This window comes from Dermacentor albipictus, chromosome 10 (genome assembly GCF_038994185.2).
Source record: "Dermacentor albipictus isolate Rhodes 1998 colony chromosome 10, USDA_Dalb.pri_finalv2, whole genome shotgun sequence".
Lineage (NCBI taxonomy): Eukaryota > Metazoa > Arthropoda > Arachnida > Ixodida > Ixodidae > Dermacentor > Dermacentor albipictus.
Window position 1 is genome coordinate 68,639,923 of NC_091830.1, and position 26,709 is coordinate 68,666,631.

Sequence of the window (26,709 nt, forward strand, 5' to 3'; positions counted from 1 at the left end):
CCTTCCGTCACTCGTTCGCCCCCCGGACCATTTGAAGCATCTTCTTGGTCAGTTGCACAGTCCACGTCCTAGTTTTTGAACTCCTTAAGTGCCGTGAAAACGTCCGAAAAATCGGCCAGTTGGAAAAAAATAAATGCATGTCATTTACTGCCCTTAAGGGCTCAAGCTGCCACAGGCACATTCGAAAATGCTCTGAAGGCCTGTCGGTACCCGTATTAGACATATCGTTGCTCATACTGTGACAGGAAATACAGGGTGCACGCGTGTATAATTAAGGAATACATACTGTGTCCCGTGGCAATAGCCCCTTCCTACGCTTGTTACGCTTCACTGCAATACGTTTGCGTATGCTTCACCAAGTAACATTTCCGTACGGAGGCGAAGCTGACTTTCAGGACCCAGCATTATGCAACGCACCGTGCTTTCCAAGCTTCTAGGCCAATCGTGAGGAGCGCAAAGGCGGAGTCCGTGCTATTGCTGACAGCAGCGAATTCTTTCAATAAAAAAAACACAGCACCCAACGGCAAAAAGCTCCATAGCGAACGTCGAAGCAGCTAGGCCTAACGCTGCCGCAGCGGTGGCTACGGCTGCCAGCAGATCTGCATGCGAGAGCGCCGGTTTCAAGCGGCGAGGTAATCAAAAATGGCAGCAGTGGTGGCTTTGATTAATTCTGTTTCGGACCTGCGGTCATGGCAAAACGTCCGGAAAATCGGACGGCGAAGAGTTCTTGCATCCGAAATTTCAGATGTTCTGATACATTGACTCTATGGTGTGTGGTGGTCCCGCAAAGGCGTCCAAATTATCGGGAATCTAGAAAGTCAGTCGTTGACTGTACTGGCAACTCCTCCAGACGACGACAGGACGTTAAAGACGATTCATTACGATTCCTGTCTTGCTCGAGCCAGCATTACCGCAACTTTTGACCCTTTCAATAAAATTACAGCTAATTTTCCCTGATAGAGGCACAAATTCCCCGAGTTTTTCCTGAGTTTTTCCAGAATACTCAAAATCCCTAAGAATTCCCGGTTTTCCCAGTTGGTAGACACCCTGCAGAAGAAATGGGTGCGAAAATTGCCTTGGCATTACAATAAAATATTAAAGCAAAACTGCATTCTTGGCGTTCACAACAGCCTGCCAGAGCCCTCGTATGCAGCGTCCTCACCATGGCAAGATGGCGATAGAGCATGTTTTTTGTAAGGGTTGCTGTCAGTTCATTTTCTGCTTGACTATGATCTGATGCAGTATTCTTGGACAATCACTTTCGGAGATACTATCACTTTCGTGGGATTTTGCACGACTCGACACTGAATGAATTGGTGTATATGGCCACCAGTGTTTCAGGCGCTGTGCTAAGTTCGGTACCTGTGCACAGTGCCAAGAACACAGTCAACGACATACTTCGACAAGTCTCCCCGAAGTCGAGTCGCATAACATCTCGAGAAAGTGACAGTATTATCTCCAGAAGGATTGTACGAGAATACCGCCCCTGTGCGCTTGGTATCTGTGGTCAATGAAGCGTAACTGGTGATGGCAACGCGCTGCTTTCATTATGAAAGCTCATTTAAAAAAAAATTCCTATCTGTGAAGATAAATTCTGCATGTCTAGTCTTTTTCAAAGTGTAAACATGGGAGGCATGATGTACTTGCAGGAATTATTAGAGCTGACTGTGGCACTAGTATTTGCAGGAGCTGCAAGCATGGCATGTACCCATACTGGGTACATGCCAATGTACCCATACATAAACAATGTACTCATTGTTCCCAGTATGGGAACGATGAGTGGTACGTGGATTTGCCTAAGCTACTTCCCTCTGGCTTCAAGCGGCCTTGCAACTTTGAAAACTGATCATTTCTGCAATGATTATGAACATGTGCCGAAAGTTATTGCACCCTTTGTGTATGCAATATAATTTCCTAGAAATCTTTAAAAGGAGTAATACCGAAACCCCACGGAAGTCTAAAACCCATTATTCCTACGGCAGCTGAAGGATCCCGCCACCCAAGTTGCCTACAGTAAAGTTTTGTAGGAAACTTTATGGGCGAGCACAAGAGAAGCTGAGAACAGGAAGTGTTCCACTAAGTAGCGTTCTTCAATCATATGAGTTGGGAAGTCTGAGTTATAGAACTCTCATACACTAGGTTGCGAAATATGAGCATGGTGACCAACAAACAGTGTAGGGGTTTGCTTTGTCATGTAACACATGGACAACAAAACATAACGTAGTTACTCGAATCTAGGCTGCCCCCGATTCTAAGCTGACCGCCGAAAGTCCGAAGCGAGAGAAAAAAAGATTATCTCGAATGTGGACCAAACAAAAAGCGAGGAGGACAGCGTTCACAAAATGAAAACCGCATTTATTGAATATGAGCTTGCCGAGCGCATCCTATGGCATCATCGATGCTGTGGTCTGATAAATGCCATCCTCGCTGCGGCACACGTGAAAAGCATCTCCCGTTGCCCCCTCCAACAATTGATGCTTTTCTCATTGATGCTGGAGTCCTGCTCGGCTTGAACATTTGACGATGGCTCTGCGGCTAGCACAGTTTTCGTTTGAAAGCGGCACAATAGTGGCAATGCCTGTTTGGAGCCATTACAATAACACCATGGCACACACCGATACCACAGAGGCACACAGGTCAAAATGACAAAGTCGCTCACATACTTCAGTTGGCTATAAGGGCGGCTAGTAGTGGCTGTGATATTGACTTGTTTAGATGGTGCTAGCCATGCACTATATTTATCAATTTCAATTAAAAACTGGCGTGTTTTTAAAATGCTCAAATTTAAGCTGACTTTGGAGTTGAGTATGCTTACTTGAAAAAAAAAAAAACTATCGGCCTAGATTCGAATAAATGCGGCACTACAAAGCACCACACTTGGAGCGCAACAGCAAACGAAGTCAAATAAACTGCATATATTCAGTCTGCACATATTCCTCAGTCATATTAGCCATTTCAAGGACTTTTAGCAGGCATTGGGTGACGACTGTTATCTTGCAGTACGTTAGTCAAGCAAGCCCCATAGGAGACGCACCCAAGAGTGCCTGGAGTTCTAAAGCAGTTTCAAAACGGGTACGTTTGAAGAATTCTGCCACTAAGAGTGTCTATTACACTGCACACAGGAGGGGAACCACCACTCATAGACAAACAAGTCGTTTAGGTGATCTTGTGATGTTTCAGGGGCGCACCTTTTTTGAGACTTCGGTTCACGTCAGTGATGATCAGCTGGCACAGGGCATGGGTGTCCAGGCCCTTGTGTTTCCGTTTCATGTTGGCCACATAGATTTCTGCAAGCAACAGATCACAAGCATCAGTCTCTGCTGCTTGCTTTCACAAAGAGATTACGTGTGATAGAGCTGAAGCCAAAAACGTGAGAATATCCATCTATCTTATTAGGAAAAAAATTATGTGACAGGAAAGACGAAATTAATATGAAAGGTTGCACAGTAGGACCTCGTTAATATGATCTCGCTTCGCACAATTTCCGAACACCAACGTTCACAATCTTGAATAGAAAAAATGACCCAATGCAATTACGCTTCTTTTATACTGGGTTCGTAGGTTTCCGGAAAACGCTATCTTTCTGCACCAATGTTCAGTACATTGCCAAACTACGATTGTATGATATGTTCTCCAGCCACTAGATCCAGCGCAAGCATGAAGCACGTGCATGAAAAAGCATGAAGCACGTGCAATCAAGAGCATTAGGCATCTGCCACGGCTGCTTCCCCACGCTACTTGTCCGCCTGTGTCAAGTCAAAATGCTGGCATGCACTCAGTTTGCTCTTTCAGCACCAGCAACAAGTACTATCGCGTGCCGTCACATTCACAGCTATCACAGCCAACCTTATTGCTATAAGCATCTTTGGCCTATCTGTTTCACAGCGCATGTTTCAGAGCACCTATCTGTTTCAAAGCATTTCACTGCGTTGCACACAGCACAAAGCAAGCATCACATATCACTCTGGCGGCATCGCCACCAGCTCGATTCTGATTAGGTTTTCTGTTGCCTGCTTCAAACACTGTGCAACAGGAAACAAAAATTCACATCTTGGGTCGCTTGGCCTCGCCAGCGTGAACACGTCGGCGTTGCCTGCCACAACGATTCTATACGAGCGGGAACATCAAAACTTCTTGCAAAAATGCTCTCCCTGCTCAAAGAGGCTGCCAAATTCAAGGAGCCACACGTAGACTTGCCGAAGCTGCAAAAGTGACAATGGGAATCTTGGGCCATAAGGGCCTTCACTAAGCTCAGCAGGCGACATTGGCGTCTCATGCTGCAACGATTCACACGACGCTTTGCATTACATAGATGTCAACTACAGTCGAGTCCGCCAAATATTTTCCTGACGTCAGATAGTACATTTTCCTGGTATGCTTTTCTTCTTCAAAACGTATCAACGAGGTTCTACTATATTTCACTACCAGAAGCTGCACCCTGCACAGCCTTCCCAACTTCATTTATTCCTCTTAGGTAACTAGAGTGTTGCCTACTTCCATTTGCTCTGTAATCGACAGTGCTCTCTTTCGCTCTTTATATTGTGCCTATCATTTTCCTTTCCATTGCTCACTGCATTGCATTTAGCTTTTTCCAAGCTCGTCTTATTAAACTCCAAGTTCCTGCACCATACGTGAGTACTGGTAGAATGCAATGACATTTTTCTTTTCAAGGATAACACTAAGACGGCAGTGATGATTTGGCCGCTACACGTGCCCGCCACATGATGCCCGCCACATGCTCTCCAAGACGCTTTTATTCTTCCGGAAGCTTCCTTCTCATGATGCGGGTACCATGTAACTAAATGGCCTAGAGAAACAGTAATCCCTCATTATAACGAAATCAGCTGGATGGCAAAAAAAAAAAAAATTTGCTATAAGCGGTAATTCGATATAAGCGGCTACTCGATAATAGCTAAAGCAGTCTAGCTTTAATTACGCCATAACTGCAAGGAAGTCAAAATACAATGTACTCAGTGAAGCTAAACTTGGGGCACGAGCCGCCCCACTCTAATTTGACCAAGCATTGCACGAGGCCATGGTTGCCGCGCATGCATTCAAGCTTATTTTGCAGTTGGCATAGGTACTCCCGTGTCTGCACCATAGTTGGCAATTCACGTGGATCTTCGTTCGCCTGCTCTTCATCCTCACTGGGGCTACCAACAGCGTCAATTATCTCTGCATTATCTTCGTCGCTGGGGCGACCACGGCAGCAGCACCACCAGCCAACGCGAATGTCTCGAAGTCGCCTTCTACCTCTTGGCCAGCAATTTTATGAACAGCCTCGTCCAGATCGCTGCAAGTCCGGTCATCGTCACCGTCTTTTTCCACTTCTTTTATCAGCAGAACTTCCTGCTCCAAAGTCACTCTCGCCAGGAGACTGATGGAGCCATTTATTACTGTAGACCAAGAAAGCACACGCGAAGCACGCCTAACCAAGCACTCCGAATAACACACGATCACATGGCCTGCAGCATGGATCTAAACACACGTGCTGTTAGCACCAAAGTGACTGAACTCGGCGGGTGACGCAGAAGGCAGAAGCTTCAAAATGTCGCCAGGGTATCTCGCATTCCTTGTCAGTGCGGGCTGGTGATGGCGGCGGTTGCAATGGCGGGCTTGTCACTGGCTTCACGTGTAGCAGAAGACAGGCAATCTAACTTGTGGAGACCACGAAGCATGAACTGTGGAAGGGCACCCATTGGTGGAAGATTGTACTCGGGAAAGCAGGCCGAAAGAGGGCAGCTTTGGAGGTGCAGCGACGTCGAAACTGGCAGCAAGGAGGCGAGCAGTTGACATGAAGGCGAGTGAGAGGTTTTGCAGTAGGGGCTTTGCATGATCACTGGGCAATTTTTTCCCGAGGTGTGCAGCCGTGAAGTTTGCAGAACAATAGTTTTTCGGCGCACTGTTGTTGACGACACTGTGCTAATTCTACGCTTTGAGTGCCGGTGTTTGCACATTATCGCGTATGTGCCATTGACAAATGTCTAGAAACAAAATTCAATGACCCTACCATGCACTTAGACCGTTTGTCTAAAGTTGGATGGTGCGAGTCGAGCATGACCGGCTTGAGAAAATCGCCAGGGAAACAGCAGCTTGCGTTGACCTGCCATGTTGACAGTCTGACTCGCCGCTGGCAAAGCTCGGATTTTTCGTGTTTTCAGCAAGTTATCAATCGATTTGCACCGTCAAAAGTGGAACTAAGCTAGGGGCAGTGTTTTATTACGATGCAGGCCAATTATGGCAAGTGGCAAGCAAATTTCTAGACCGGCTTCCCCAAAGTTGTCTTCCCGTTTGTTAACAAAGTCCCTCGCGTCAAACATGGTACTTAAATTCGGAGAGACTTTTGTCCTTTTCGACACGTTTCAGCGCCAGAAGTGCTCTTTAGAGCGGTCAAACTTTGCTCATCGAGCGCACCCCATGGAATGCTACGGCGCAAGTCTGCCCCTGGTCTTTTGGCTACTTTTCGACATCCAAGAGATCATGGTTTTCCGACATCGCAAAGCGTCAGGAAAACTTTATTTTCGTGTGGATTCTCTCCCAGGGGACACCAGCAATGAGGATGCGAGCGAGATTAGCGGTTCGGGCAATCTGCACCATGGAATTTGACAGCTTCCGTTGGCTCCACAGTAAACAGCTGGGAGCACTCGGCGCTCGCTCGGTACCCGTTACTAGGCGGTCACCGGTCATGGGTTTGGTACATTTGTGGCCTGTTGTGTACCTGCACGAGACTAATTCATTGGCGGTATTAATTTGACACTGCATGCGTAAAAGGTCGCCGCCGCTTGACCCACTCGCCACTTCACTCTAAGCGGGTCAAGCTCCTCATGCGCTTTGAGTAATGCGGCTTAAAAATGCATGCGTTTGGGTCGAGACCGGAAGAAATTTCGAATAAAGCGATATTTTGAGCAAAGCGATCTTGTTACAACAAGGGATTACTGTATGTATTCTGGGGCAGCTTCTATTATAGGCTGACCATAACTCGCTAATCCTTGCTCTCCAGCCAGGCGCCACGGTTGTATTAAGCAGAAATTGCAATTGCAAAGCATGACACAACACAATCGTGGGGATACCTACCGGCCTTCTGCTTCCACTGCTGAGCAGAATCGGATGGCGAGGTGTTCAGAAGCACCGGTGAGTACAGAGCCAAGTCCATGAGGATTTCATCAGGGGTGCACATGTAGTCTTTCTTATGCTGCCTGTAAATGCAACACACTGCAGGTGAGGCAAAGCTGCAAGTCTTAGTTTACACTCAGCCTCAGTTTACACAGAAGTGGTTGTCCACTCCATTCATTAAAGCCAAACTGGTGTGACAACCAGGTCTCTGCAAGGCGGCATTCACAACACTAACACAACACATCGATCAGAGCATAGTTTGTTGGGTTTTTCTTCTTTTTTCTTTCGTTACCATTTGCTTTTCTTGCAACTAATATATTATTGCGCTATCCACTGTTATGCTGCCAACAATTTTACAATTCTGTTGTAGTTACTAACCGAGGGTCCCGTTTTCAGTATCATTACTTTGGGACCCTCGTCTGTATATTACATTTATGTACCTATGTTTTGCATATGAATAAACTTCCACTTCAACCAGTACTGAAAACATTAAACCGTTGCATCTCATACTAAAACAGCTTCATTATATCCGACATTTCATTATAAACATACATCTGACCACTGTAAAAACGGTGAGCCAAACTTATATTTATTTCCTCACAACCGATAATTTGTTATATCTGTGTTCACTATACCGAGGTTTGACTGTGATTGTCCGAATGGCAAAGAGGCAATAAGTGACCACTCGTACCCCCCGCAACGCTCATCGTAGCACGTTCCGTTGAGCTCGTAACGGCAGAGGTGGGTGCGGCAGTGCATTTTGTGCGCATAGGAGGTGCTGTCGAGCGACTGGCCCGGCTGCTTCATGTAGTTTGGGTTGAGCCGATAGCCCCGGAAGCACAGGAGTGGGCTTGTGTACGGCACCGAAACATTCACGGGGTGCTGCATCGACGTGGACGTCATGGCGGTGTCTTTTGGTTGCCGAAGCAGGCACAGTTCCAATTTCTGCACGAGACCATGGAAATAGGTGAAAAAAAAAATTGCATATAGAACAGGTGACACTGCAGTTACCTGTGCATTACAATCAAATAAAAAAAATTAAAAGAGAGTGCATCTTCACAAGAAAAGCAGAATATCAACCTTAATGCAATGCACAGTAAATTGCAAAAATTGAATGCGTGCTACTTCTTTTCTTGTCATATTTGGGTGCACGTAAGATTAGGGCAACAATATTTTGTCTGAACCGATGAGAACCAGGTGCACATTAAATTTGGTAGCGCATTAAAAATGAGGGAACGCAGTACCTTTACTCAAATGACCAGCAACAACAGCTGTCAGAACTAAATTAGCAGAACTTGAATAAAATATGGCTCAAAAGAGAATTGTGACCCACCACAGTGCAGCGATGCTATTGGCCCATGCCATTCGGAGCAGCTTTTGGAGCAGCCAAAAACATGTTTTGGAGAAGTGAATTGAAATTTCGGAGCAGGAGTAATTCAAGTGATTGCAAACTCCCCATATTGTGAAGTCCTCTAAGGTTCAGGTACCAGTAATCTTGAAAAATCATATGCCAGCTACACAAATATTTGCTTCCATAGGTCATTTATGTGCTTCGGCTGGCAGTTTTTGCTAACAAGTAGACCTGGCAAACAACTTTTTTTTTTATTTGCCGAATCATGGTGCACACGTTTTCATTCAGAACTTCAGTGATCAATCCCAAGACAACTTTATTTTGTTTGAACTGTACCAGAATGAGAAACCAGTGTTTTCACATGACACAGGCTGGCGAGTATTGCCGGTAAGATGCTCTAGGGTCATCTACTGTTCTCAATTGCACGCACCTCACGCCTTTTTGTTTACATGGGATGTAACAGCCAGAAAACGTACCACATGATCGCAGTCTGGCAATCTACTGAATGTTGGTGCCAAAAGATTGCATTTTCCAGAAACGTATGAACTGGTAAAAAATAAGCGTTACTGTATTGGGTCATTATTTAGTGTTCTCGATCGTGACCATTGGTGTTGGGAAATGGTATGTAATGTGATCGTATCAACGAGGTGCTACATTATACAATCTATTTAAAATACCGCAATGGTACAGACCACAGAGGCATTTCACTTTCGCTCGGCGCCCGCTAGATGTGCGTCGTGTGCCGTCGCAAAGTGCAGATACAGTCAACGTCCGATTTTTCGGCAGTCCGAAAAAATGAATGCATGCCTTTTATTGCCCCCAATGGCTCAAGTCGCCACAGTCTGAAATAGCTATGAAGGCCTGCCAGTACACTTCAGGCGTATCGGTTCTCGTACTGCGACCGGAGGGAGCGGGTGCACGCGTGTACAATTAAGGGGGGATATGGGGATCAAAGCTAACTTTTTTATTTACCATCCGATTTTGATTAAATTTTGCACAGATGTTTATAATATCACATAAACAAAACTGTGAAAATATGGTGAAAATATGGCTGCAATATCTGAAGTACTTCTTTGTTTACAAAATTGTTCTGCTTTCATTTTTGCAAAATGCCTGCACACTTGTATATTGGTGCTAGGAGTTCAAACAAACTTTGATAGCACTCCTATATGTATCCTCCACACAGTGACATTCCTGTAATTTTTTTAGCCTAACGGATTTTTTTTATTTTCATTCTTTTGCAGCTACTTCAGTTGCATGAAAATTGAGACTGTAAAAACAAAATATAACAAATTATTGAAGCAACTATTTTGAAAACAAAGCATGTCACTGTGTGCAGTGGTGCACAATGAGTGTAACAAAACAAACGGTGTAAAAATATTCATAACGGTGGCTGAGATATTGGCTTTGCAAGTTGACCTTGGTGGTAGAAAAAAGTTTTGAGAAAAAGGTGTTTGAAGTTTTGGGCCATGTTTATTCGACTAGAAACCACCGGCCTTGTAAGTACAGGAGTCAGGCTGCTCTCTTGGCTTCTTGGATCTTTTATGCTTGCTTTCATGTGCTTTTTGTGCCCTCTTCTTGCGCAAGGCATTTTTCTCAGCTGCTCGACTCGCTTGAGTCCGTCGCCACCGAGCATGATCCTCCAGCCGCAAACCCTATCTTCCGTTCGGTTGCCGGCACAGAACGAAGTGACGCGCGGACAGTGGCGGCGGTCATATTCAACACTTCTGACAAGATGAATTGTGACTCAAGATGCGACTGCATGGTGCGACCGTTGCTGATGCACGGTTCGTCTTCACGGCCGCAGACGCACGCGCTTGGACCGCACTTTCGTCGTTCATCTCGGTGACGGCGGTGGCACAATCGGGGTACGTCGCGGAGCATTTACAGGGCGTTGCAGGCCCGGAAGCATCGGAAAAGGCGGTTATTAGTTCGGTATAATCGCCACTGGAACTCAAGGCTGCAACAGCCTGCGAATTGCCCGGCAATGCGTCGACAGTCTAAGCTTGCGCGCGGACGCAACTCTGCTAGGACTAATCCATCGGATGTTCGGCGGCTTGCGCTTGCGGCTGCCGAAGCGGCGCTTGGTCGCGTATTTCGTCGTCCACGCCCGCCAAGTCATGCTCGAAACCACAAAATGAAATAGAAAACTCAAATCCGATTAAAGCGATGAAGCGGCGGCGTACCTCGAATATCCAACACGTAAACAAAGGGGCAGCAGCCAGCGCGCGAAGAAACGGGAGAAGCAGACGCCGCAGCAGCTCGCTTCCAGACCCGGCCAATGGGGCGGCTCATAGAACGCACGTGACGGAGCAAGCCAATCGGCGGCCGCGACAAGCAGCTCCGCGACCTTCAGACTTTTTGCTTTTTTATGCTTGCCCTTCTCTCTATCAGGAAATGAAAGAGAGGAGTCAAAAGGCGAAGAGGCGCGCTTTTCAACGGTACCAGCATGGCCGCGCCGCGTACTGCCGTTCCGGAGCTAGGGACGCTCGAAAACCGCGACTTTTCCAGCGATTTTCACGAAATTTTCGCTGTATTGCCTTATGTATATATTTATTTATGGTACTTAGCACTCGTTTTCAGCGGAAATACTTGGAAAATTTATAGAAAAGGGGTCAAAGATTCGAAATCTGCAACTTTCTAAAAAGTGATTTTTGGGTCGTTTTTCCGGAGTTGATCCCCGCGTCCCCCCTTAAGGAGTACATACTGTGCACCGTGACAATTACTCCTTCCCGCCCTTGGTATGCTTCACCGCAGTACTTCGTGTATGCTTCATTGCATAACACTGCTGTATTGAGGCGAAGCTGACTTTTGAAAACTGGCATATGCAACGCATTGCGCTTTTCGTGATTCAAAGCCACTGGTGAGGATTACAAAGGCGGAGTCAACGCCATTGCAGACAGCGGCGACTTCTTTCAATGAAAAACAGGGCACTGAATAGCAGGAAGCTCGATAGCAACCTCAAATCAGGTAGGCCTAGCGTTGCCGCGGTGGCAGCTGCCAGCGGATTAGCGTCCAAGATAATCAAAATGTGGTTGCGTTAACAGCATTTTGGACCTTCAGTCAGGGAAAAAAGTTCGGAAAATCGGATGGTGATGAACTTTGCGTCTGAAATTTCAGACATTCTTATATACCGATTCTATGGGGTACGTGGCGGTGCCGCAAAGGCGTCCGAATTATTGGACAAGTCTGAAAAATTGGGCATCTGGAAAATCGGTCGTTGACTGTACACGTGCACAACCTTTGACTCTGCATGCTGTCAGATTAGGTTCTGGTGTGCGAATTCAGTTTGTAGATTTCTGCCTACACGCGAGGTTTCTGAAGAGGAAAGCACCTCGGAAAGCAGCACTCCGAAGGAACCAGGCGAATGTGTTCCGAGCGCTCCCTTTTGACTAGATGAATGTAAAGCACGCTGGCAAGCACTCTGGAGAACTTGGAATCGAACTTCGAATCGAACCTGGAGAACTTGGAATCGAGTGTACCATGAGATGCATGCATCGTGTTGCGAGGTTTTGGATTCTCATGGCTCATGTCATGTCAGCAATGTCAGCAATGGGCAGCTGGCTCTTTTCTAGTGTGTGTGTGTGGTAGTGTGTACATGGTGCACTATAGAGACCTGACCTTTAGTGCGTCCTTCTGTGGTAACGAGAACTCTGATGAAGAGAGTCCAACAGTGGGATGCCTTGTCTGCAGCTGCTTCTCGCAGTGTTCCAGGAACATGGCTTCCATGGCAGTTCGGTGTTTGCATAGCGCTGGCTCACTGCTGGCCTCACTCTGCAAACAGCAAGGTATCGCCACCGTGAGACATGCAAGAATCATTGCGGCAGGCAATGCCCATCTTGCACAATGCACATGTACCAAATAAATTCAGTCAATTTGTCATTCCAGAAAATATGATCTATAGTCGGTGAGAACCTGAGAGCCTTGTACACGTACTGCTCACAAAACTGCACCAGTACAACTGCTCTGTGCTTGCATGCCTCAAAGATGCTTACACTAAAGGGATACTGACATGGAATTTTTAACTATCAATTTTTTTTTGCCGTAAATATAAGCTGGTAGAACACAATGTCTTAAAATAATAGTGACAAGCCTCAGAGCACCATAAATAATTTAACAGCTTTTCTAGAGCCAATTTCGGTTTCGTTTGCCGGCAGGATGCTGTATCGTGATGTCATGACACAGTATGTACATCACATGGGAGCAGGCTCTTGTAACAGTGGGCCCTTTCCCCTCTTGATACGCTTGACCGCAATATGTTGCATATGCTTCCCCGCATAACACAGCTCTACTGCGGCGATGCTGACTACACAGCACAGGCAAATATGCAACACAAGTAATGCTCCTGCAGGCTCCAAAATTAACGCAGTCCTGTGCCAGACGGACTCGGCCCGATGTGCGTGGTTCCCAGTAGGTTTTAACCAATGCACATTTTTTTAGGTGCTTTGCAAACTGCTCTGTGTATGATTTCTCCCAATGCTTGTGCAGTGCCTGGCTTGTGCGAGTTCAGTTGCTTATCGCAACAAATCATTCACTTGTTACAACAAATCGGTCACTTGCTGCAACGTGCACGAGCAATTTTCCTCTGCACCGTTAAATTTATGTGAACGCCTTGCTCAAATACACCGTAAGATGTGGGAATGTTACGGAACAGCGACGTATCAAATGGTAACGTAGTAAGTGTGAGCGAATGGGATTTAGATAGGGATTGTGAAAAAAGTAGCCGGGAAAACGCTACATCGAGGAACGTATCAATTGGGTTCCATGCACTATGCTGCAGCCTGCAGAATTAGTTCAAAAGCCAATGCAAATGGCAAAAAAACTTAAAAAGCTTGCTACAGCTTCAATAAGAAAGCAGAAATCTGACTTGTTAACCCGTTGTGGCAATTATGCCACGGGGCCGGCGAAGACATGGTCATGAATTTGCGTTCAGTAAATGCTTTGTTGTGCTTCAAATGAAACACATGAGTTGGCAATGACACCCATGACAAAGAAGACACGAGTGTGTGGCAATATGGCTTGGGCGAGGATCTGCGTGTCAACACCGACCAAAAGGTTCACTTCCTTTTAAGCGTTTTTTCTCCGAGTGCGATGCAAAGTACAGTCAAACCCGACTATATCAAACTTGTATATCAATCCTGTGTATCGAACAGTTTCTGAACACGGTATACTAAAAACAAGAACATTACGACAAAACACAACAAGAACAACAAAAATTACGGTTACATCGAACAAAAATAGAAGCGGCTCCTGATATACTAGGTGTTTAAAAGAACAATTTCAAATTTTTTTTTTAAATTGCCTGTGGCGTATAGCACCAATTATAGTTCGAGAGCTGGTCTACTCGAAGAGGCAGACATGCACATAAAATTTAAACGCATATACGACTAATTATCAAGAACTCGCTGATTAAGTTTTTAACTAATTGCCTTATTGCACATATTGCAATTTACAAATTGTAGACGGGGAGCTTGCAAGGCAGGTCCAATTGGAATGAATTCTCAGCATGACACCAGTTTCGAGATATTAATTCCTGAACTTTGCTGTGAAATGGATTGGTGTTCCTGTTACTTTTGTGCTTCAATGAATAAAACAACGTTTTGTTAAGAAAGTAAGTGGAACAACAGTGCATCTTTTATAGCAAGTCTGACAGTGCATGACTCGTAAATGGTGTCATCCACACAATTATTTTCAAATGAATCTGCCTTGCAGTTTCACCCGCTAGAATTTGTAAATTGCAATGTGTGCCATAACTAGTCAGAAATTTAATTCGTGAATTTTTGGTAATTAGTCAATCATGAATTAAATTCTTTTATGTAAGTAATGTTTATGTTAGTAAATTAGACCAGCTCGTAGACTATAACTGTGCTATCTGCCACAGGCAATTTCTTAAAAATTTTGAAGATGTTTGCTGAAACACCCTGTATTGAACGTCAAGTGGTGAAAACGCCTCCCCAGAAGTTGGCTTTCCCTCGCGGCAGCTGGGAAGCCTGCCGACATACTCCAAAAAAGCTTTAGCCCAGCGGCGCATGGGCAGCTCTATCCATCTGCTCTGCCTAGCGTGACTGCGCCATGTCGGGCAAGCCGTCAACAACCCCCTGCAAAAAATGGTCCTGGCCAACCCCCAGTGCTTGCTCAGACAGCCAATCAGAGGCTCTTGTGCTTTCGTTGTGCAATTGCAAGTTGTCTCGCTGCTTCTCTCACTCATTGTGTTTTAAGCTGCTTCAGACGTGGCGGCTGCCACGTGCCCTATGATGAAATTCTGATGAGTGCAACGAAGCTATTGCCAGTGCTGCCAAGGTTTGGAGCGAGTTGTCAAAATTTCCGGAAGCCGTTGAGGGATCAACGGTCGATGTGTCTGCGAGTGCGGATGACGGTGTTGTGACCACGGGAGAGCCTGTGCTTTTATGACGCCCAATTCTTGAGCAGGCTTATATCGAATTATGCCCTATATCGAACAGATAGGCATTTTTTTTTTCGTGTTTGATATAACCGGGTTCAACTGTAGTGAGTGGGCATAGACAGAGAGAGATAATGTTTTTGTCACAGTGAACGTTTTGCAATGTGGCCTTCATAATAACAGCGGCAAAGTGGTCACCCAGACCAAACTGGCACTTCCATTGGCTTCAAACAACTGGAAAGGCAGTATAAGGCTGTGGCCGAGGCAATCGTAAAAATTTCATACAGGAAATGAGATAACCTCATCTAAAATACTGACTGAGCTTCCCATGAATGTAGGATTGAAGATATTAGTGTGTTGGTGCGTTAAACAAAGCAATTTTGCTTGTTGCGCAAGCTTAGAAAGGCTGCCAGCGTTTTCTGTTGTTTTTTTCCCGATCAGTGTGCAACCAACTGCCAAGGTTTTCTCAGCTCCTGCTAGGGCAGTTTTGATAATTCTTTTATATAAAAGCTGAATGTTTGATGATTGCACTGAACCTACCAGATATTGCGTGATACAGCTATAATTTTTTTTTTCTCACAATGACCTCAATAAAAGTGTTTATGCCTGCTTTACCAGCATCAACATCAAATGGTCAACTTTTTTCTAAGAAAGCTAGCATGGCAAAACTGCTATTCCTGCATTCCTTGATATGTGAAAATTACAATGATGCACAGTTTAATAAGGACTGCGCAATGTATATTCTAAATTTTCCTAAAAGGGGTGCAAAAAATTTTTTTTCATGAATTATAATAAAAAAGTGGTATGAAACATTGAATGTAATTTTTAAGATAAACACATAAAGCTACACAATAATTTGAAGTTTTCATTATTGTAGCCCACATAACTTTCTTTTATTTCTGAGGCCCTCTAGCCTCTAACATTTGTTTTTAGGGTCTCTTCTAACAAAATTATCAGGACCAGCATCACTCAAACTTCAACGAAGACAACTAGAACGAAGCAGGTCAAACAGAAACAATCTTGTTGCATTAGCTATGTGTACACCAGACTCACATTGCTGCCAACGGTGATGGTGACCGTCACCGTCGGGACAGTTGTTTCTGCACCAACCACAGCCTGACCTTGGCCAGCAGTCCTTGCCAAGGCCACTGGTGCAACCTTTCCGGCGGCCTTCATCACCACTACTTTCCTCGATGCCGCTGCTTTCGCAGGCGACAGCACCGGCGACTCCGGCCTTGATGACGACGTTGCAGGTGCTGCCACAGCCTTTGAAGGTGCTTCGGAAGTTGCGACCGTTGTGGTCGTCGTGGCGACCGCCGTCACCGGGGTGGTCGTAGAAGACTTGGCGAGCGAGCTCTGTTTCAGCTCCTGCAGGCGCAGCCGCATTTCTGCCTCAAGCTTCTGCAGACGGATCTTCTCGGCGAGAAGGGCCGCACTGGTCCGCTGCGTTGGAGCGGGCACTGCTGGTTTGTCTACAGAGTCCGGGCCCGTGATCCGAGCTCGTTTTGGAGTCTGAAATTGCCAGAAAGGGAAGGATAGCTAGTGTAAGGATTGGCCATTTGCTTCGGCACCGACATTGTACGTTTCCACCGACTCCTGAAGGAAACACCAAAACAGTCAGAGTTTTAGCTGAGTGTTTACGATCTGCTCCACCCAGACCAGCATGTCCTGGCAGTAGACGTATTTCACCATGTTATCAGTGCATGTTCGGCAATCCTAACGGCGCCATGACGACGATAGTCCTTGCCATTTGCCTGCTGTACTTGGGTTCAAGGCAATATTCTGTGGAATGCCCCGGGCAATGCCACTGGGTAACTTTTACAGCGAATTTTAGGGGGAGGCCCTGTCAATGCTAACCCTGCTCTAGAATCCTTTTATTTCTAACTCCCTGCCTTTTGATCTCGATAGCTAAGTGGGTGTTTGCCAAGGTTCAAACAAGGCTCCTTAATACAGAACCCTTGAGCCCGCTATGGACCACAACTACCGGCAAGTTTTATGGCAAAGGTACTGTAATGCCACTCATCGCGCAGTCCTATTGGCAAACGACCATGCAGTGAACATGGTGGGCCTCTTCGATTACAGTAGAACCCCGCTGTTTCGTTCCTCGCTGCTGCGTTTTCCCGGCTGCTACGTCGTTTTCATCCGGTCCCGGTATAGCTTCCATAGGATCCAATGTATAAGGAACCCCGCTGTTACGTAGTAGCTGTGAAAACGTTCCCGCATGATACGTTGCAACTTAGCACCCCGAACCCGCCTGGGCTGAAGTAGGCAACGCGCTCCAACCGCCATTTTGGCTTTTGACGAGTTTTGGCTGGGCTTGGCCGGGCTTGGCTATGGAACTGGCTGCAAGAAGCCGCACGCCAGTTCGAGCATTCGTGAAAAATGCTCGTTGTCACCGTGGCGCGGTGACGACGAAGAGCATGAGCCGCATGATGCCGGGGAGTGGCCAAATCCTAGCTTTGGAGAAGCCGTCGCGGCTCTGGACCTCCTCCCAAGGTACGTCGCACCTCGCAGCGGCGCTGACAGCAATGCGGCCTTCCAGGCTATTAAGAAACGTGTGGCGATTTCTAGCGAGCGAAAGAAACGGCAAGCCATCATTCTAGACTTTTTTAAGTCCGAAGCTCACTCTGTGGAAATAAAATGTCTGTAGTTGAAGCTGCCCTTTTTTTCATTCATTTTCGGAGCTTTCCTCAGTGTTGCATTTTCCCGGCTGTTCTGTTTTTTTCCCCCCGGTCCGGTGAAAAACGTATGAACGGGTTTCCACTGTATTCATCCCCAACAGTCCCAAACTGCCCGAGGCGGTGCTTTCAGCCACTGAGAGGCTTATGCAGTGTCTCAGACGGTCCGGGACTGTCAGGGATCGACAACTGAAGTATCTCAGTAATACACGAGCGCACAATGCACACATCAGTAGCAAAAGGCAGAATTTCGGCCTCACTCGGCTGCCTAACGGGCTCAGCAGAGCGTAATGAGAGAGTTTACTTTTCTGTCGCATTGCAGCCAAGCTTACTGTGCATTACTCGAGACTCCGGGAGATGCAGACCTATCAAGAATGCAGCATCAACGCAGTTCTCTGCAGTGCCCAAGCGGGTGAAGAGCGTGCAGAGCGGACTGTAACGACGCTGAGCTAAAACTGCCTAGTAAGACAGATATAACAGAAATATGTTGCCTATACAATCAACTGGAAATACATTTACACATAAAAAATTGTCTGTGAGCCTTTAGGTGTTATGTCAGCAATAATCGATGGTAGAATACTGGCTGCATGTAGTGTGCCGAAGAACTACTGAAGCAACATATAATACGAGTGCAGCACCTCCTGAAGTGCTACAAAAAGCGCAGGTGAAATGAATGGATTTATAAGTTGAAATTTGCACATAACCTGAAACCTAACTTGCAGCATCCAAGAGGCTTAAAGTATGCCTCTTAACCCTTTGACGGTTTTCGCCGTACATGTACGGCGGCGGTTTTCTGTCCCGCAAGGTCTTCGCCGTACGGGTACGGTTTCAAACCTCCGTTTGAAATTTCGCGCCATAATGACGATGCATGCTTACTGGGAGGTGCTGCCACCTTTTAGGACTTACAAGAAGCGTTTGAAATTTGTGCTACCTTCTTGGGGAGATAAACAGAACTGACTTCAAGCTTCAGCGCGTCGCGCAGACTGCGGCCACACCCCTTTTGCGGTTTCGGTTTCGCCGCGTGATCGCAACGGAGGCGCACGAAACGTCATTTTTCTCTTTGTCGGCACTCTCTTGCAGATGCTGTGGAAGTTGATTTCTATCTTGATTGGCGCTGCTCTTAGCTTGTTTATAACCGCCGCTCGCGAGGTGTTCTCGCTCTCAGCTACAACGCGCTTTCGCGGTTTCAGTTCCGCCGCAACGGAGGCGCGCGAAACATGATTTTTATCTTTGTCGGCACGCTATCGCAGGGGCGGCGGAAGTTGATTTCTATCTTGATTGGCACTGCTCTTAGCTCGTTTATCACCGCCGCTCATGAGGTATTCTCGCTCTCTGCGGCTGTGCGGAGACTCGTGTTTCAAGGAGTACCACACTCTAAAATACTATTGAACATATTGCAGTTCTGAGTGATGCCGACACCAAAATACTGTTCCTAATTTTTTTTACTATTTATTCCCGACTTTATACATCTTGTACATTCAAGATCCGTAATAAAATAATTTGACCACCCGGGAAAGTTTTCTTCAAAATAATTCGACCCTCAAAGGGTTAAGAATACTGCGTCAACTTTAGCGCTTGGTTTGCCACTGCACAACCTTTGAAATACTATTTTCATCAGTTTCTACATTCCAAAAACCTTTCGACAGGTTTACAGGAGGACTAAAAAAGCATTGAAAAATGCAGCACGCCTCATCTGAGGTGGAGTGCCCAATCCACAGGAAGGCTCTAAACAATTCTACAACGCAGCAAGTCAAACCAAATGGCGAGCGAGGCGTACCTGCTGCAGAGAGGAGATCGAGATTTTCCGTTTTGCCGTCAGTGCGGTCCCAGGGGCACCTTCGGGTGTCGCGGGGAGCTGGTACTTGTCGCCGTACACGATCTTCCCGTGCACGTTGCACTGGTTCTCCAGCTTCTCAATGTGGCCTTTCCGTTTGTCTATGGCCATCTGCAGTGCCTGAAGCTGCAAAAACAGAAGGACCAGCTCAGCACATAAGGGCTGTCCCATAGGTCGATCTTGGCCCATTAAACTTATTTCACTGAAAGCGTCGACGACAAAGGAAGTGTGTTTCAGATCATCTCAACATCTCTCTCCTTCTAACACTGCACGAGTTTCACGAAAATGTGCTTCCGAAAGGGGCAGGGTACAGACATTCGTCTTGTCCACGCAATTATTTTTTCTACAGAATCTTTGCTTCCACACGTGACCCACATGCCAGTGTTCCAGATGCTAAGGCCACCTGACAGCATGAATAGCTTGGGAGTAAAAAAGATGTGCTTCCTGCTCCTGGGCCTTCAGGACGTCAACATGCACCTACATAAGACCCTGGTAATGAATGCAACCTCAGTTAATTAGAAATCCCGGATAATTTGTAGAATTTCCATGCCCCAAAATTTTCCCATAATTTCAATTGGTTAATATGCACACCTGGCTGCCATTTCCAGCAGCAACAAGACTCCCGATCACCCTCTTCTCTCTCTCTCCCCTGCCCTTGCATGCGCTTGATCACTTTACCACAAGCTCAATCCCCTCCCCCCTTTTCTTGCTCGTTACCCTCCTTCTCAGCTCAACCTCGTACACTTTCATTCGCACCTAAAGCCTATCGCGCGAGGCACGATAGGATTTTATCGCACTTGGACTTTATACGGAACATGACGCTGCTTCAGTCACACGTTGGGCGATTCGAGAGCTGTGTTCGCAAACCACCACATGTAATTAATCCATTTGACCATCTGTGTTCATTGAAGTTTAGATTTATTGTCTTGGTACTTTCCTTCGCAGCAGCAGTGAAATTTTGTTACATCTAAATCGTGAAACTATACTTTCATTATATTGAGGGCCAAAATACATGCTGTTTTATGAAGAAGTTACAAAAAGTGAAAAACTTTGCTATATCGAGGATTTCAATACACTGAAGTTTGTTATATCGAGGTTAACTAGGCTTCAAAACTGTCACACAACACCTAGATTTTTTTTTCTTTCTAGCATGGCGATAAGCCACACGTCGAGACTTCTTTGAACTGACTGAAACATCCAGATATCCGAGCTTTAATCGTCGCAAGGCTCCTGTGAACGACACATTCAGTGGCCAGAGAACAACCCTCCCGCATACCTGGATGTTGGCCTTGCGTATATCCAAGCCGTGCCCAGCCATCAGGCGCTCCAGGGTTGCCAGCTGCTCTCGCAGCCGCTGAATGCGAACATGGGTGCCGCGCACGGCAGACTTCTTGGTCAGTACCTCGGCCTTCAGGGCGTCCATGCGCTTGCCCTCGAGGCGCAGGGCTTTCCTGCAAAACACAGCGAGAGCCACTTTCTGCATCGTGATGTTTCAACACACTAAACTTCTAGGATATGAGACCAAAACTAACTGTAGGAAAGCTATTATAATAAGTTATTCAGCGCGGTCTGGTGCTTGCCAGTACATTCTTCTGGTATTTGGAGGTCCTGAACATTTTAAGGGGGGACGCTGCTATTGAAATAAAGTACATCATTTTTTTTCACCGATTTAATGAAACTTTCCAGTACTATTCAGATTTCTGTGCCGATTTCAAATATGTAATTATTTTTCGAATAGGCCATTTAGTTCTGAAGATATGCAAAATTCATTGTTCTTCATTTGCAGAAACAATAGAAAAATAACCGCACTACAAAAATTCATACTACATGCCTAAGTACCAGAAAACATAAGGTAGACAATGGTAGGAATACCTTCTTGATATAACAAATATTACTAATTCTATAGCAATTCAATATTCACTGTTCCAAATGTGGGTACCCTGCTGTCTGATATAAAGTGGAACTAAAAAATTTTAAAGCATAGATTTCAAAATCTGTTCCTACCATGCTGTGCTTTGCATACGCAGCTACGAGCCACAACAAAAGTTACGGTTCTACCTGCCTTGAAGGCAGAGATATCGCTGTCGCAAACCAGCAGGAAGTCACAAATTAGTGTTGTGAGAAAACGAGAAAAAAGAAATACATTCATTTTGAATGAAAAGTGCTGAAGAAATTTTGCAATACTCTGCAGTGAAAGTGGCTAAAAGCCACAAGGGATGTAGTCGCTGTGACTACAGCCACTCAAATATGGCAGAAACATTGTTTAGCACCATTTGCCGATTCCCAGTGGCTTGCATCACGCACACGGCAAGAACACTCAAAATGAACGGGTCGCTCTTCTGGTTGCCATTTAAGGGGGGATGAGGGTCTTGAAAACTTTTTTTTTATTTCTTAACGTATCTTCCTGAAAATTCGCATGCAGATATATCTTTCAATGCTGATTCCAAATATATATTCAGATTTGATATATCCCATTTAGAAATGAAGATATCGCAAAATAACTTATCCCACATAGGTCTTTTGTTACGGGCCATTATGGTAATTTCTTAATTAAAAAAACTAGTTTTAAAGAATAGCTGTCATTTCCAAGGACCTACTGCACATCCTAAAGCTAAAGAAATTTTTTAAAAGTCATCATATAGGTCATGAATGAATATCAAAGTAGGAAGAAAAAAACAATGCAGGAGTAATTAGCTTACACCTGACCTAATTGCTAGTCTATTTGGTTTAATGAAAAATGGAAAGCTTTAGGATGCAGCTGAGGTTTCACTGAAAAAAATGATACCTAATTCAATAAAATCAGTTGATGCAAACATTATGAAAAGTTCCGTAAGGCAAAGGCATTTGATCGAAAAAGCAAAGCTGAGAAAATTGCATTCAAAGTTTTGCTTACTCTGCCACTTTTGTTTACCTATCACATGGAAAAATTTAATGCTTTAGCATGCAGCCCAGTCATTACTGAACACAATAACACCAAACTCACAGAAATCTGTTCATGTAAAGATTGTGAAAACTTCTGTATTGCGTTGGCCTTTGACAAAAAAAAAGCTCAAAAAGTCACCTGCTATTTTCTATGAATCTGCCACACATTCACAAAAGTCCTGGGCAGTAGTCCTGGGTTCTGTCAGGCTTGTGTTTCTTGGCCATCCTCTTCTTCACCTTTTCAGCGTTGGTGTGACTTTTATCAGACCTGCACAGCCTCTGCTTATCTTTCTCAAGGCTCCTACGAATGAGGCAGCTCCCAGGACTGTAACCAAGCTGTGCTGCAACAGCTCTGCTGGTTGCTGCCATTCCTTGGTTGAAGCGAGAAACTGCTTCTGCAACAGCTCTTTCAACAGCCAGCAAAGAGTCATGCGTGTTCTTGGAGCTTTGGCTCCAAATGACAGAGTGTAGGCACTCAATGGCGTTCTGTGTCATGCCATCTTTGCAGCGCTCCAAGAGGGCCTCGTCGCCCAGCCTTGCAAAGATTGGCTCAAGAGCAGTGCGAACGTGGCCTGGCAGAGGGTTTTTGTGTGGTGACGGCTCCACTTGGTTCGCCAAAGCACGATTGAAGGCACACCACGAATCAACCCCTTGAGGACAGCAACTGTGGTCTGGGGCTTCATCTGTCGAGGTCATGTGCAACAGCGTGGCATGCACTGCCTTTTTCATGCCTGCAACGTCGTGGCTGTGGCTCCGCAAGGCATACCCATAGTAGTTTGTAATTTTCTTTATCTTATCTTGGGTGAGGTTGCCCTTTCCGCCAAGAGATTCTCCTTGTGCCTTCTTCTTCTCCACCAAGTTGCGAAGAGCCGTCCCCATCCGCTTGTGGACATGGTTCAAGCAGTCTTTCTTTTCAATGGATATATATCCATACACTTCTCCTGAGGTCAATGCATGAAAGGTGCGGCTATCACCATCAGAAAGTATAGTTGTGTACCGCAACCCATTTTTTTCCAGAGACCTGTTGAACAAAATGATAGCTGCTTCAGTCTCCATCCGGCCGGCATTGCAGTCGATGTTTTTCATGCACTTGTGGTTCATAGCCCAGTCACCGTACCCATCATCACTGGGATCAGGTGCCCCTTGGCACCCACGACAGTACCTCGAGAGCACAACATGGTCCAGTACTAGGCCAGTGTATAGCTCTATGATGCAGCCTACTGCAATATTTGAATTGTGACCACGTGTTTTCCATGTGCCATCAAATATGACATCTACATTTCCTGGTGGATTCAGGAAGTTCTTGTACATGTCCTTCACCACTTTGACGCTTGCTGCTTCTGTAGCAGTAGCTACTGCCTGGCAAGCTTTCACCATGGTGTCCATATGCCCCCTGAAAGTCTTGTGGTGAAGTCCTCGGTGAGAGAGGTTCATGGTGGCACAAAAATCTGCTAGGGCAGTCGCTCCCTTGCCTATACTTTGAATTCCCTTCATTGCCCGCAAATTGACTTCAAAGGGCGTGATGTTGGATTTCCCGGGCACTCGTGGCGACGAGAAGTGCCGCTCGGCGAAATCGCAATTTGAGCATGTGAGCTCCAACTTCACTGCTAGGCCGTATTCTCTCTCACTGCACTTTGCGAGTTGGAGAGTGGTCATCCCACACTTGCTGCAGCTTGTGGACACAAACATCTTCTTTAGCACTGAGAGATCAACGATGATGTACTCTGTGCCGCGATCGTCATCTTCACTTGCTGTGCCGACGTTCATTAGCTCGAACTTGCGGGAAGTCGCGGACTGCTTCGCCAATGAAGTTTTAACGTTGTCTGCGTAATTTTCGCGCCCCGCGCACTCCGCCTCCGTGAAAAACACCGTGTCGAAGCGTTGAGCACGCGAGCTCGGTTCAGCCGCGTCCGTCGGCACCGAAGCGGCGTGCGGAAACGCCGAAGTCAACGTTAGGCTTAGGTCAGCCGGCTCGGCCGCTTCCGACGACACGGAATCCGAAGCGACTTGCAGCGTCTCAAAAGTTGGCATTTTCGACGGGCTTAGTCCAGGCGCATCCACCGGCACTGCACAGACTTGCGGTAACGAAGTTGACACTGATCGGCACTGTCCAGCCGCGTCCACAGGCGAAGCTAGCGTCGACGGGGTTTGTTCAGCCGCGTCCACCGGCGAAGCTGTTGTTGGCGAGCTCAGTCCTGCCGCATCCACCAAGGGCACAGCAGCTTGCGGCATCACCGAAGCTGTAGTTCTCGACGATGTAGCGCTGTTCTTATTCCATGCGCGTCTCTTTTTGCCGACTGCTTTTCGCGTGCTTGCTTTCAAGCGCGCGTCTCGCGCCATCGTGACACGCGGAACAAAGCCACCAGGCACGCAAAAGCAAGAAATTCGTGGTTAAAAGAAGCGACCCAATAGCCAAAATATCTAGAAGAACGATAAAGAAAAAGGCAGAACGAAAAATACTAGGAAACAAAGAGGAGCTCGAAAAATGACGTGCGTCCAGGCGAAAGCAGACGACGTGAAGGAGTCGGACAACGCGGCCGCGGAAGGCGAAGCATACGTCACGGCCAATCAGAGGGCTGCGCCTCGAGGAGGCGCCCGGTTCACCCAATCAGCGGCTGTCTCGCGACGATTTCCCGCTTGAGAACGGGTGCCAATCCCTCCGCTGCACGAGGGTCTACAGCGTGCCGAGGGGCGCCAGAATGGAGAGCGGGAAACCAGCTTTCAAACGAGACCAAGATGGCGCCGATCGGTACGCGTCGCGCGGAGCTACGGCAGCTTGAAAATGAGGCAAATCTTCGCGCTTGGCGTTCAATTTCGGCTCACCGACGTTTATAAATTACCGTTTATTTTATACTTCGAGTAGGAATTGCGCCATAATATTTTGTAGAGGCATAGTTGGGACATTAAGGACTTCAAAAACGCAATTTTTGAAAATTGCCATTTTTGACCATTTTTCGCGATTTCAAGACCCGCGTCCCCCCTTAAGCAGGGCGAACTCCACACCGACGTGACATCACCAAAGCATGCTCACGTGATAATGATCTTTATGGCGAGGCCATATTCTTTTTCACTTTTGCCTACTGTGACCCTACCGCGGCACACCTTGAACTTGACAAGTGACATCAATGCATTCACGGAGTGCAAACTGACGATAGCGATGCCTGCATCGGCATTAAGTGGTGTGGCCGCAACGTCGTCGCCGCGAGTGAGGAAATTCCAACTTCCACTTTGTCACTGGCATTGAAGCAAGAACCTGAATATTTTTTGGGCATGCATTTCCCGCGGCAGCAAATCTGGAAGCTGGAAAAATGCAATGTCATGCCAAACGTGGCCGCTGTCCGTAACACTTTCACTCGTTGGTGAGCTGGCTAGGCCTACTTCGGCATCGTCCACGGCTTTAGCATCACTTGCGGTTGGCAGCAGACTATTCTCGATGTTTTCCTAAGGAATGGAATGCTTTTGAAAGTTATAAGCTGGTCGCTTCTTTTTGCCGAACTTGTGCCTCGTGGCAAACTTCCCTGGTGGATAGGACATCGTTGCACACTTGTCACAAATCTACGGGACGCATCGTTGTGTCGCCTGCGGAGTGAAGCAAACAGGAACCGCGCGCAGCCAACCACAGCACGCGTTTCTGGTCACATGCACTAGTCGACGAATGGGATTATGTGTTTGGACTTCTTTCTCCTCGGATGTCAACGTCACCGGCAAGCTGGCGGAGTCACTTCTGACGGGAAATTGAAGAAGAAAGGCTCCTCTTTTCAACAAGACCAAGATGGCTGCGATCACGCACATAAGAAAAGAGCCACACACCGCGATAAAAAGGGCTGTTTTTGAGTGGAATACAGCTCACAGTGATATTATAAATTGTTATTGCAGGCAAAATTATCTTCCACGACATGGGAAACTTGGTGAATTAAACAAATAGTAAGCTGTACGTATTAAAAAAGTCATTTTCAAAAAATTGATTTTTTCGCCTCAAACAGCCGTGTCCCCCCCTTAAAGTAAAGAAGAAAATGAAAAGGTGAAAATTACGGGTGTACGAATAATACAATTTTCGAGTACAAGTCGAATATGAACACTCAGCATCGAATATTGAAGTGAATATACAATAATGCTATGCACATGCATTTATTAGCAAATTGGTTTATTTTAACATGTTGGAACATTGCAAAAGCATTCTCATTGGTAAAAAAAATTTAACTAGTATGCCGTTATACTAAAAGATTGTGTATCTGGCTCATGTTAGCTTTTGAAAACTTAGTAATTTCTGATAATTGTCTGTTCTCGCCAACCTGTGCCGCATTTTACCACATCAATTTCCCCGTAATCTCGGAGGCATTTGACCCTCCGTCACTCATCGCATTTACTGTCAAGCAATAAGCTCAGGTTTGGAGGTGGAACCTGCAAAACA

At 46.2% G+C, this 26,709-nt stretch overlaps 1 protein-coding gene across 3 annotated transcripts in view; it reads right to left on the reverse strand.

The window, feature by feature from the left end:
* Positions 1 to 26,709, reverse strand: part of LOC135899601 (zinc finger C3H1 domain-containing protein-like) — a 94,239-nt gene that overhangs the window by 39,403 nt on the left and 28,127 nt on the right. For all 3 annotated transcript variants that reach the window (XM_065428916.2, XM_065428923.2, XM_065428909.2), the window contains exons 13-19: positions 20,653 to 20,827; positions 19,320 to 19,502; positions 15,918 to 16,376; positions 12,086 to 12,238; positions 7,805 to 8,058; positions 7,075 to 7,196; positions 3,189 to 3,287 (exon numbers count right to left, since the gene is read on the reverse strand). In XM_065428916.2, the coding sequence (XP_065284988.1) occupies positions 3,189 to 3,287; positions 7,075 to 7,196; positions 7,805 to 8,058; positions 12,086 to 12,238; positions 15,918 to 16,376; positions 19,320 to 19,502; positions 20,653 to 20,827 (1,445 nt within the window). The remainder of the gene's footprint in view (positions 1 to 3,188; positions 3,288 to 7,074; positions 7,197 to 7,804; positions 8,059 to 12,085; positions 12,239 to 15,917; positions 16,377 to 19,319; positions 19,503 to 20,652; positions 20,828 to 26,709) is intronic.